This window comes from Seriola dumerili, unplaced genomic scaffold (genome assembly GCF_002260705.1).
Source record: "Seriola dumerili isolate Sdu_G_001 unplaced genomic scaffold, Sdu_1.0 BDQW01000017.1, whole genome shotgun sequence".
Lineage (NCBI taxonomy): Eukaryota > Metazoa > Chordata > Actinopteri > Carangiformes > Carangidae > Seriola > Seriola dumerili.
This window is the reverse complement of record NW_019174272.1, coordinates 13,657,716-13,670,005: the sequence shown is the minus strand read 5'-3', so window position 1 is coordinate 13,670,005 and position 12,290 is coordinate 13,657,716. Positions and strand designations below refer to the sequence as shown.

The following is a 12,290-nucleotide window of genomic DNA, read 5'->3' as shown; positions in this document are numbered from 1 at the left end:
CTGATGACAGAGTCTGGATGTAGATACACCGGAAACTTTGACCGGGCCTGACCTCTTAGGAGGTTGACTTCAGTTCTCTACAGCTGAATATCATAATGTCATTTGTGTTTGTCATCCCCACTTTTAAGTCTGACAGAACTGTTTGTACACTGCAGTGGTGTGTCATCAGGACAAGAAAGGCAGCGGTGTCTGACCAGTTAAAGCTAAAAACAGAGATCAGTTACTGAAGTGGAGGTGATGTCTCTCCTCACATCTGATCTCAGAACAGCATTCTGTCCAATAAAGGATCTGATGTTGTTAACCTTGAAAGGCAGCTGGCTTTCTCTCAAGTGAGAATCCATCTTGTTGGCTACTGGCAGATACAGGCGTGTCTTAGGTTAGATTAAAGCGTTATATCAAAACTGGGGGGGTAGAAAAGCAGAGAACAGCTTTGAAGATGTTTTCACTCCTCTCTCAAGCACATGATGTTCTGTCATGGCTGACAGGATGGAGATGGTTGCAACAAGTTATTGTAACTGTCCTCAAGCCAAGCAGCCGAATCACAACAGACCACACGACAGTATTTTTCAACATTTTTAGCTCAAATTAGAAAATATCTGCAGCTAATTCTGTCCCATAGCACAACAGATGCACCAATAATTGCTCATTTTAATGTATAAGAAAATACAAACAAGTTATTTTGTGAATTATTTGATTAGCCTCTCATGGTCTTATAATATATTTGCCTGTTCTGTTTATTATGAGCAATAAAATAAATAAATTGTGCCCATTTTTGCCTCAAGGTAGGTTCTGTGTTCTACACAAAACAAAACTCAATAACTGTTCTTTGATAAATATTATTACATAAATAATTAAATGATAGGCTACTATAATATTATTGCACAAATAAATGATTGCATTTTACATACATGTAATATATTATTGTAAAACAATGTACATTTTCAGAATACTGTGCTTATTGCAACAAAAATCGAAAGTTGATTTGTGAAATTTAGCATATTTTCAATATGTTGCGACCGTCCCTGATCTGTGTTGCAACTGTCCCCATGTCATGTCCCCATTCAAATGAATATTGTGAAAGATATGTAAAATGTAATCATCTTTAAATGGTATGGGTAATTAGCAGAGAGATGTAAGGGCAATATGTAATAGTTTGGTTGGTCTTGTCCAAACTGTCTCTGAGTAACAGAGAAATGCGTTAATTGTCCTGGTCCCCTCCTCTATTCACTGTTCGGGTCAGGGCCATGTAGTGACCGAAAAAATGTAAAAACCTGAAAAATTAAAAAAAAAAAATTGATTCATTTAAAAACATGGCTGAATAAATATTTTCCTCTAATGGTTGCAGCAGTTGTGTCTGTCTATCAGAAGCAAAGAAGGCCACAAACACAATCCTTCCCTAACTCTAACCAAGTCAGATCACAGGAAGTCAAACCTGCGGCAGGGCACTGATATCAGTCACTGGCTGCCATGGAAACCACACAGAGGTGTTTGATATGTCCACAAACATGTCCCAAAGCTATTTGTTCCACTTCTGAAAAATGGAAAATGATGCACAATAGGTTCAGTATAATGACAGTTTATATTTTCAGACACAGAGATGTCAGATCAGAAAATGTGTCATTGTGAAACTCTCAAAATACGAATGATGTATTTTGTCATGTATTTAGGGAGGATAAAGAGGTGGAAATGAGCCCAGTGTTTAATTTATACAGGATGTTTTTGAGTGACATTCCTGGGAAACCCAGCAGTGATGTGGAAGAGAGTTGGTGGGAGCTGTAACAGACTGAGACCTGAGATGAAGCTACTGTATGAACATATGAGTATTTGAAACACACTGATTACTGAGATGAAGACCAAATTGCTGTGGTGATTTTACAGGTTTTTTAAAAGTTTTTTTTCCACAGTAAAAACATGTGAGCTGTGTACTGACCAGGCAGGAATAAGGACTGTGAAGGAAAGTCCTGTAGATGTGATACACTGGTCGAAATTTGTTGGAACTGGAAAGCCGGCCAACTGGCTGAAGTCCACTGGGCATTTGGTCAATGATCTCATCTTCGCATAACAATCTTGGAAGAGTGAGCCATAATGTCATTACTCTGGGTGGGGAAGGTTGCTCTGGACATCTTGATTTTTAAAGCCAAAAACTGCTACAAAGCAAATCACAAATTAAATGAAAATGTCCAGGAAGTATTAATTGGCTCATGCTGAAACTGAGTCATAAATTCACAGACCTGGAAGATGACACAGCAACTCTTTTGGAAAAGAGATCTTAATGAGCCTGGGTAAAAGAAAAAATAAACAGCTCACCTTGGACTGTGTCCAAAATACCAGAGCACAGAGAAAGAATGATGCTTATTGTCCATTGTATACCTGCAGATAGACAGACACGTAGGAGGGGGCAGAGGTTTCGTATTCAGATTTCTCCTGTCCTCCACAACCCTTCTGCTCTGCAGAGCAGCCATGAATTGAGTTTATTGTGAGGAGCAGGCCAGTATAGGAGAGGAGGACCAAAATGAGGCCACTGGTGACTAGCCACTGTTTATCCACTCCAATGATACCTTCTGTTAAAAAAGAGCATTGACTCTCCACCTCAGGGTGCTGTGCTGTAACAGATCTGTACAGGGTTTTTGTAGTGACGCATTTCATAACGAAGAAATGAGGAGATTAGAAAATATATCATCAGTGGGTTGACAAACACTCACCATGAGGTTTATTAGTAGCTGTACAGAAGCTTGTGTTCAGTTGAAAAGCTATTTCCTTAAACAGACAGACATGTTGATGCTACTTGTGTATTTTCATTAGATCCTTAATCCTGGTAAACACCCACATCCTGCAGGCTTTCTGTCCCTAAACTGACAAACATTATACACGTTAGCACAGGTTGATAGACCTCCTCATGACCAGTAAATGTTATCCCTTTAACCGTCACTACCTGTGACCTGTGTCTGGAGGGAATACTGTAAAATCGGAAACAACACATTGTGTAATCACAACACATCAAGGAACATCACAGCCATTTACCCAATAAATTAATATTAATTTCACTGTATGTGTATTTGTAATATGTATGTATGTACCGAGGATTCATAAATGCTGAAGCCTTTTCATAATGAAGTCAGCTAAGGTGCTAGCCATTTGACACCTCTTCCATGTTGTCCTTTAAAGTCTTCCTGTGAGAGATAACGGCTGATTAAAGTATTTACAGCCAGTCAGGCAGACAGGAACACAAGCTGATTCTATGCAGCCTCCACCTGCTGCTACACTACTGCTGCACCGCATCCTTTGTGTTGTACAACGACATGATCCCATTTTAGCCTGTCCGAGCACCTGCTCATCAACTGCAGCCATCACTGCAGTATGCAGAATAAAATACAGGTTTTCACTAAAGGCTTAAAAAAAGAACTTGTAAAATCAAGAGGGAACCATTCACCTGTCTGAAAATTTGCCTCTAGAATAATCTTCTCCATCTCTGACAAATGGAGGTGTAAAACACCAGTCTGTCTTTAAGCCAAGTGTTTTTCCTGTGTGGTATATTCTGACAGACTGAGGAGTCAGAGCTTAAGCACCCTGAGTAACGGTGCCTCACAAGCTTCCACCTCCCCACACTATCTGATATAGTTTATGTCAGTCCTGTTCAGGCATCAGTAAAACACCACTTTCCACAGTTAAATGAACTTAGGATGAGACGCAGGAAGAACCAAAAGATCTGTACATGAAAAATATCATGATTTACATCTACATAGCTAGCAGGGCCCATTAAACTGGTCCCATACAACTGGAATACTGTTAAAGGTGCCCTGTTGTAAACAACCAGCAACTTGCACTGTGTATATCCTTAAACCTGAATAAAAAACCGGGTACATTTAATACCTCATAAAACCTTTGCAGAGCCTTTTTAGAGACAAATGTAAACTGATATGACAATGGTGATGTATGAGGAAGTAATAAATGTTAATTAGGTCCCCACAGGTAAAACTAGTGCAGTCTAATCCAACAGTGTTGCAGTTAATCCTCTTTCATCAAGGGAATAATGTTTGTGTCATTAAGTCGAACCTCACTGATATCGATTTGTGTGAAGTAACCAGACAGGAATGTCTGTTACTTTAACATTATTTTATATTATACTGCCTATATAAATACTGCCAATACAACCTGAAGTAGTCCCACTTATTAAAGACCTCAGTATGTGAGTATACGACTCAGTATACGACCCTGGGTTATATGTGTTGTTTTCATAGGGCAGATGTTTCTCTCCAGAAACAGAAAAAGACAAACAGGATGAGGACTTCAAGCCCTTGATGTGACACACCTGTGAAGGAAAAAAGGGAAGGAGGAGACGGAAAGGAGGAAGGACAAGGTGAGGAGGACAAGTGAAGAAAGACTGGTGTAGAAGAAAAAGTTAAGTCTTTTTAAATTAATCTTTAACTGTTAGGAGTATGAAGAGGGACCTAGTTTTATCAGTCGGCCTTCAGCACAGTTTATCACAGTACAACAGTTACCATGGTAAAAATACATGAAATACAGAACTGTCCCTCTTTTTTATGTCATAGATTAAAACATTGGGTATTTTAATGTTGAAATGCTGCTGCACGTCTTTTAACTGGCACACGCAAATATGGCCACATTTCCCCCATTTTAGCCTCACTTCACTGGTTGCCCATACATTTTAGGATTCATTTTAAAATTCTTTTATTTGCTTTTAAATCTCTCAATGGTCTCGCCCCTCCCTACGTCTCTGAATTGCTGCACCCATATTCTCCCACCCGCTCTCTCAGGTCAGCTGATCAGCTGCTCCTGAGGGTGCCAAAAACGAAGCGCAAGCTCAGAGGGGACCGTGCTTTCGCTGTGGCAGCCCCTAAAATGTGGAACGATCTGTCTCTGCACATTAGACAGGCGTCTTCCTTGTCTGTTTTTAAATCCCTTCTTAAGACCCATCTCTTTTCCATGGCCTTTGACACCCTGTAAGATGTGATTTTATTTTATTGTTTTATCTTATTTTATGTTATTTTTTGTTTTCTCTTATTATATATCTGTTTTTATTGATGTTTTATGTCTTTTAATTTATCTTGTGTTTATAATTTTATCATGTACAGCACTTTGGTACCTTCTGGTTGTTTTTTAAAGTGCTTTATAAATAAAGCTGGATTGGATTGGATTGGATATATTGATCGCTTAACTGAAACTGTCCCCGTTTTGATTTCAGAAACCTGGTCAATTTATACAAAACTGTAATAATGAGCCTTTAAAATATAAACTTCACAGGGCTCTGCACATCGTGAGCCGTCTGTTAATGACATCGGCAAAGCTATAATGATTCCGAATGTGTGGGATCAACCAGCTATAGACTGTTAGAGCCGTGGAAACAATGAGTGATCAAGTCTGTTTGTCAAGTCTTTATACAACTACTACCATCACTACAGCTGACTCCAGGCTGTCTCTGAGTGTGTTGTGTCTGTCTCCAACAGTGAGTCAATCCCCAAGCATAAACATGTTTACAGCCTGGTACAAAAACAGTTTTGGTCTCAATAGCTAATTTCCTCTTTCATGACACCTGGACGGGGTTGAATTTCTCATATAACTCACTCATTTAATTTTTTATGAAGACTTAAAGTCCTGTATAATTGAGGGTGTGGCCTCTTTGAGTGACAGTTGGCTGAGCGTATGCCCCAACCCGGCATGCACTGAAGTCATAGCTCCACATCCGCCCCTCCTCTTTGCCCATTTTTGGATTAGCCGAGAGCTTGGCGGAATCAGGCACTGCCAAGATGGTGACAGTAGCGCAGCTCACTCTGAGCTTCTAAAACAGCTCTTCAGAAACCTGTGGGTGAAGTCGCAGAGGCTACATCCATCTTTATTTACAGTCTATGCTCTGAATATATTCTTTCATTGGCACATCACCCCCAACACACTGTCAATATGCATTACCACCCTCTGCAGTAATAATGTGCATCACATGACGCCTTACTTGTTTACATCATGAGTGTCTTTGTGCATTTACTGTGAGAACATAAGATAGACTACAGCGACCAGCTAATTCATGCATAAACAACCACTGGTGTCAAATAATGCTTTAAATAAATGGGTGTGTAATTTATTATTAATGAGCCAGAGCTCGTTCAGACATGTGATGGACTACAGCGGATTATTGTGACAGGGTATCACCTGTGACCACCACTACAGGACATTCAACCAATAAGAAGCATCATAGTTTTATTTTGAAATAAATAAATCATCAGAGATCAAAAGCTTTCCCCTGAAACATTTCATTCTAAACTGTTGTCAAATCAAGTGTTTTCTTCAATAAAAAAGAAAAACATTGGTGGAACATTTACTTTACAGAACACATGACAACAACATGGATCTTTGGTATTTCTAATCTCACTGTAAGAGTACTGCTCTCTCACTGTAATTACATGATTATATATCACGTGGCACTTCTTTTAAGAAAAGCACTTCCTGAAATGACCCATTGTATTTTAGTCATAGGCACTTTTTCACCTGCTTGTGTTACTGATGAAATGTGTTGTCACTGGAAGCTACAGCCTGACCTTGACTGGAATGAATGAAGACTCCCTGCTGAGCGAGTTCAGCGTTCTGCTACAGCAGGATGATATGATCCAGCAGAGTTGGAGAGAGGACTGAAATCCCTTCACTACTACTTAAACATAATGAATTACAGGTAAAAGTCCAGCAATCAATTTTTTAGAAATAGTTAACAAAAGTAAAATACGTCAAGTGAGTTCGAAGAATGGTCTTTTTCACAATGTTACAGATTACAGATGCATTCTGGGAGGTTCAGATGATGCCTCTATACAGCATTAAGTATAGAAATCCACATTTTATGACCCATGATCTTTCATGTTTTTGCTTGAGAAATCTTAATCTGCACAGTAATTAGAAGCCATCAGACAAATGTGTCCACGAACAAGTTCAATATTTTTCAGTGAAACCAACAAAAGGAAAATACTCACATGATCCCAAAACTGATTGTGATTGAGTCGAACTTTGTTACTTTTAATTTCTGTCATTTCTTCTATCTAATCGCATAATAAATACTGAAACCACTCTCTCCTCTTCACTATCATGTTTGCACATACTGACGTTTTTCCATCAGCTTCTCCTCCAAGCACTTGATCAGGATCGGGTCCACTTTGGGATCGAACTTGTTAGCAAACCAGTGGCCATAGTTAAGGAGCCAGCGAAGTTCAGCAGCTCCATAGATGCAAACACTCCGCATGTGTGTACCTGTGCATGCTGGGTAAAGGTTTCCTTCCAAGTAGTTCCACTTCACCAGTCGTGTCTTGCTCTTCAGATCTGTAACATCCGCCTCGGACCTGGGGATGTGTCCTGGAACCCCAGCGACCCTGACAAGCGTGGCCCAGAAGTGTTCATCTGGTGAGTATGTGTCAGCAGACCATATCAGGAAGTCCTTCGCCATCTGGCTGTTGCTGATGTAATTCACAAAATCCCTTGACAGGACAAAATATGCACTTCCAATGAACATCTCGATACCGTGAGGAGGAACATCTTTGGCCACCGTGGTTTTGACGGGAATACGGCGGTACTCATAAGGCACGTTCTTCAGCTCGTGCTGGAAGCGGAAACGCTGCTTCTTCAGTTCACTGGGTCGACTGGACTCCAGCATGTTACTGCCATTCAGCTGCTTCAGCTCCATCACCAGTTCATAGTTTGACTTGAGAGGAAAGTCCTGGCCGCACAGGTTGATGACGTACTTCCACTTGACCTCCGACCTAAGCAGGTCAGAGAGGCAGTTGAGGTCGGCATTAAGCCTGCTGATGTGGGCGTATTCCACAGACTCCAGTTTTGAGGCAATAAACACATTTGGAGTACAGTGAGCCAGGTTTTTCACAGCCTTTATAAACAGTGGAGAGGCCTTCTGATCATAGTGAATGCAGTAGATGTTATGAGGTGAGTAGATGGCATGAAGAATACGCTCCACCATGGGTGCGTTCTTATGCACCACCAAAGAGTAAGCCAGCGGGAAGTTCCTCTCTGTGTCCGACACTGGGACCTCATTGTAGGCCCTCGTTTTGATAAATGTTTGACAGTCTGAGGTCAGACTCACAGTGCTATCATCATCCACGTCTATAATGACTTTCTGTTTTATCTCCAGAGCTTTGCCGATCTCCACAGGATCCAGCTCATATATTGCAGTGCAGTTGACATCATACCTGCGGTTGTGGATTCTGGATATGCTGACAGTGATACCATAGGGCTCAATGTAGACGCTGTCCCTCACTGTCACTTTAATGTAGACCAGCTTGAGCAGACAGACCACCAGCAGAGACAGAGCAAACAGGAAGCACCTGTGTCTCAATCTATGTAAGTAGTGAGCACATCTTATTCTCATTCTGGAAACAAAAGGATAAAAATGTGGAAAAATAATAAGTTTAATACACTTTAAAGTTATCTTTACAATTTTAAGGTGCATGGAATTCTTGATCTAAGTTCACTAGAAGGTAAACCTTTCTTTTCCTTCAATAATTTACTTCATAAATTCATTTGAACTTCAGGTGTTTTTTTCTGTTTAGGAGGCAGGTAAAATAAAATACAGAGTTACACAGGTAGCTGGTTCTGGTCTCATTACCTTGCTCTCTGAAGTTGTCTCTGAGCGGCTCCATGCAAACGTCTCGCACAGTTCCACAAGAACCTAAATGTAATGAGAACATTTCTCCAGTAAGTGTAAGGAATAAAAGAAATAATAGGCCTACTAACAATAAACACCGAAACTGACTCAACAGATCCAGTAAAGTGGGAAACCTTCAGTCTGTGTGTGAGGAGCAGTTTCAGGAATCACTCCTCAGGTCTGCCTCTCCATTAATCCCACCTCAGTCTGAAAATATTCCTCTCCAACAGGAAACACATGATGAGGCTCTGAGTACTGGACTACTTCAAATCCGGTACCGGTACCTTTACGAACAGACAGTACGGAGCAAAAGTCGCCACATGAGTAAAGACAAAGCACGACGACAGAGCCGAAGTCAGACTCCCATCTGCTGAGTCCGGAGCTCCATCGCGGACCGACAGAGAGGGGTGGCCGCAGGGAGCAGCACTCCGCCCACTGGCCGGACACATCCACCACATCACCACCACCCGACACATTCACCAGTTACTCACTAATGATATGATTAACCCTCTTCAACAGGGGAAGATCCAGCAGCGAGGCTGGATCTATATATATATATATATATATACGTATATATACAGTATATGTACATATATGTATATATATCTATGTCACACACGCACATATGTATATATGTGTGTGTTTGTATATATATATATATATATATATATATATATATATATATATATACATATATATATATATATGTGTGTGTGTGTATATATATATATATATATATATATATATATATATATATATATACACATATACATATATATTTATATATAAATATGACCAAAGGGTCATGATTTCATTATGCAGCTCAAACTTTAACCACACATCTTTACATCTTTATTTTATTTGTTTCAAAGCTGGAAGCAGCTGAAATATGACATTTAACAGTCTTACATGTAGACTCAACATGGAAACATTGAGAGCAGTGTTTAGAAATATAGCTGAGTATCCATTCAGTAGAGAACTACAGTCTACAGTACCTTCACATTGAGTTAATCTGACATAAACAGTTACAACATGAAACTTAACATGTAAATAAACAAAAGACAAACACATCATGAACTCTAAAATCTCACATTTTTCCACCTTCTGTTTAACACAAGTCGAAACTAAATGGGTCAGAAACTGAGTGAAACTCACCAAGTTAAACTGTCGATACAAACACAGTTATCAACAAAATGTTAAATTCATTCACTGCCCCAGTCTTCAAACTCTGAACAGTCTTTCTTTATCAGAATTTCCCAGTAGCAGTCCATCACAGAAGTTGGTAGTAGCTCCTTGTCGTCCACCAGATGGATGATCCTGATTTTCATTAGACGGTTTATTGCTGCCTCTGCACAAGTACAAAAGAAATTCAAATACATTAAAAACCATGCTTTACATATGAATTTGATCTTTAAATAAATGAACAATTCGATTTAATGAGCCTGTTTACAAGCTCAGAGTCCAGGTGGGAGACACATGAGGCAGTGATTAATTATTGACACAGAGAAAGCCATGCGTCAGTGGCTGCCTGCCCGCCCTCTTTATTTGTTTGAGTTGCTCTGAAGGAAGTGTCAGAAGCAGGATGTGTGGAGTGGGTTGGGATTAGATAAGTCAGGAACAACAGACCTGTAGTCAGTGCGTTCTGAGGAGAAGCAGCCCTGCAGTGTTGATCATCATCCTTGGGGTTTGTCTGTGTTGAGTTTCCTTCAGCCTCCATGTTCAATAAATAATGGGACAGGGGCTGGTCTCTGAACGTCACCTGGGCAAACAGTGAAAGAGTTCATCAGAAACATCTTTAACAACATGGACAGGTCTGTTTATAAAAGATGATTCATCAGTGAGATGGAGGGCCAATCAAACAGCAGCACCATGTAACCTCTAAACAGGCCTCTGTATCATGTACCATGCTAGTCTTCCTTCATCTTTTCAATGAGATCGACTTCCAAAAAAAAAACAAAATGGGGTGGGGGTGGGGGGTTACTTACTGCTCTACAGTGAACACTCAATAATTTACAGCCCAGTCTGTATCTGACTGTCTCCACAGACCCTGACATGCAGGAAACAGCAGGAACTTGGAGCTTGTTCCACATCAACAGCAGAGAGGAAGGACAAAAGTCTGTGTGCTGAATTTTTTTAAAATCTACTAAATCCTACTGGAGCCGTGAGCAACGGAAACTCTACTAACAACCTGGCTCTTCCTGTCAAACCTTAAACTATAAAAAGACTTAACATCACCATATCACTGTAGGACTGTATTTTACTGTGCTGCCTGGTTTGTGAACTGTGAGGTGACCTGAGAGCTGAGTGGTTAGGTCTGCGAGTCGACTCTCCTCCCAATTTACTGTGTACCCTCCCTGAAAAGTTTGACTTTTATAATGCACTTTGTAATCGTGTCAAATAAATAAACTCTAATACAATTATAAACTTTATTAATGATTTAAGTCAGTGGTTTATTCAGTGCTTCTGTACTTAATTTTAAAAGTTACTGTTCAAATCACGCAAATTTAGAAATGCTTTAGAGGCTAAGACAGGTATTATAGTCTATATCTCTTGTTGTAAATGATACTCAGACCACCTCCAGTGCTTTTTGATGACCCTGCCCTGCCTGTGGCTCTCAGCTCCAGGTCCACTGGTGGACAAGATCTTTAAAATATAGTTTCATGGGGCGTCGCGTAGCTCAGTGGGTTACACAGGCGCCCCATACATAGAGGCTACAATCCTTGCTGCAGCTGGCCCCTGGTTCAACTCCTGCATCGGACGGCCCTTTCCTGCGTGTCATTTCCCCTCTCTCTGCCTCCCCATTTCCTGTCTCTCTACTGTCCTGTCCATTAAAGGCACAAAAAGCCCCAAAAATTCTTTAAAAAATAAATATATATATATATATATAGTTTCATGTTTAAAACGTTTCCTGACAGCTGCTCACTGTAGTTCTTAACAAACAAACAGGAGGAAGTAGTTTTGTTAGGGACATAAAGGAACACGTCCCCCAGAGACAGTGATTCACTGACGGGTTGTAATAGCTTTTAGAAACAATGGAGCTCAGAGGAGTCACATCTACTGTATCAGGCTTTGATACACACAATAACTACTTTCAAACTTTTAAAGTAAAGTATTTTTTAGATACTACGTGTTGACTCAGTTAAAGGGGTCAGAATCTAAATGTTGGGTGGTGCTACTCTGGAAGAGTTCCCCTTGTGGGAACTTTCCATTCATGTTCCTTATTGATCTGATGGTGGGAGGCAAAGGTCACAGAGTCACCAAACATCTTGGTTCATCCTCTGGGGAAGATGAATATCCATGGTAAAGTGGTAATGCTGGCCTGTAGTTGTTAATACACTCTATCTGAACCAGAGTATTGTGAAGTGGACAAACTGACAGGCTGCTCATTACTGGGCGTAGTGTCCAAACATAGCTCTGAGTTTAAACAGCTCCTCTTGGTGCAGCTAACCCTAATCCTAACGACCTTTGATCCTGACTGGGAGCCTTTGTTACGTGTCCTCTCTGTTTTCTTGTCACTTCTCTGCTAAAGGTGATATGAAGTCAAAATACTTCACAGCACAAAGAAACAAAAAGAGGGAAAGTCTGAGGTGGTGTGGGTACATTGCTTCAGGTCCTGGTGGTGAAACAATGAAACTCAGTCCAG

The 12,290-nt window shown here is 40.4% G+C and overlaps 1 protein-coding gene across 3 annotated transcripts; it reads right to left on the bottom strand.

The window, feature by feature from the left end:
- Positions 1 to 6,114: 6,114 nt before the first annotated feature.
- On the bottom strand, positions 6,115 to 10,392 carry gcnt4 (glucosaminyl (N-acetyl) transferase 4, core 2). Of its 3 annotated transcripts, none has more exons than XM_022755556.1 (5): positions 10,274 to 10,392; positions 9,803 to 9,995; positions 8,849 to 8,931; positions 8,609 to 8,671; positions 6,115 to 8,372 (listed from the first exon to the last, which is right to left on the bottom strand). In XM_022755556.1, exons 3-5 carry the CDS (start codon positions 8,884 to 8,886, stop codon positions 7,082 to 7,084), a joined length of 1,392 nt encoding a protein of 463 aa, XP_022611277.1. In that variant the 5' UTR covers positions 8,887 to 8,931; positions 9,803 to 9,995; positions 10,274 to 10,392; the 3' UTR covers positions 6,115 to 7,081. The 3 variants fall into 3 exon arrangements, with proteins under 3 accessions (XP_022611277.1, XP_022611286.1, XP_022611294.1); XM_022755565.1 differs by lacking the exon at positions 10,274 to 10,392 and adding an exon at positions 10,098 to 10,112; XM_022755573.1 differs by lacking the exons at positions 9,803 to 9,995; positions 10,274 to 10,392 and having other exon boundaries at positions 8,782 to 9,000.
- Between the last annotated feature and the right edge of the window lie 1,898 nt (positions 10,393 to 12,290).

What these genes read in the sequence shown, in the direction of transcription:
- gcnt4 (XM_022755556.1), bottom strand. Translation starts at nt 8,886, where the DNA reads ATGTGTTTCCTGTTGGAGAGGAATATTTTCAGACTGAG. An exon ending in AGGAATATTTTCAGACTGAG is followed by an intron (nt 8,672 to 8,848) that starts GTGGGATTAATG and finishes CATTACATTTAG; the next exon opens with GTTCTTGTGGAACTGTGCGA. An exon ending in AGACAACTTCAGAGAGCAAG is followed by an intron (nt 8,373 to 8,608) that starts GTAATGAGACCA and finishes TTTTGTTTCCAG; the next exon opens with AATGAGAATAAGATGTGCTC.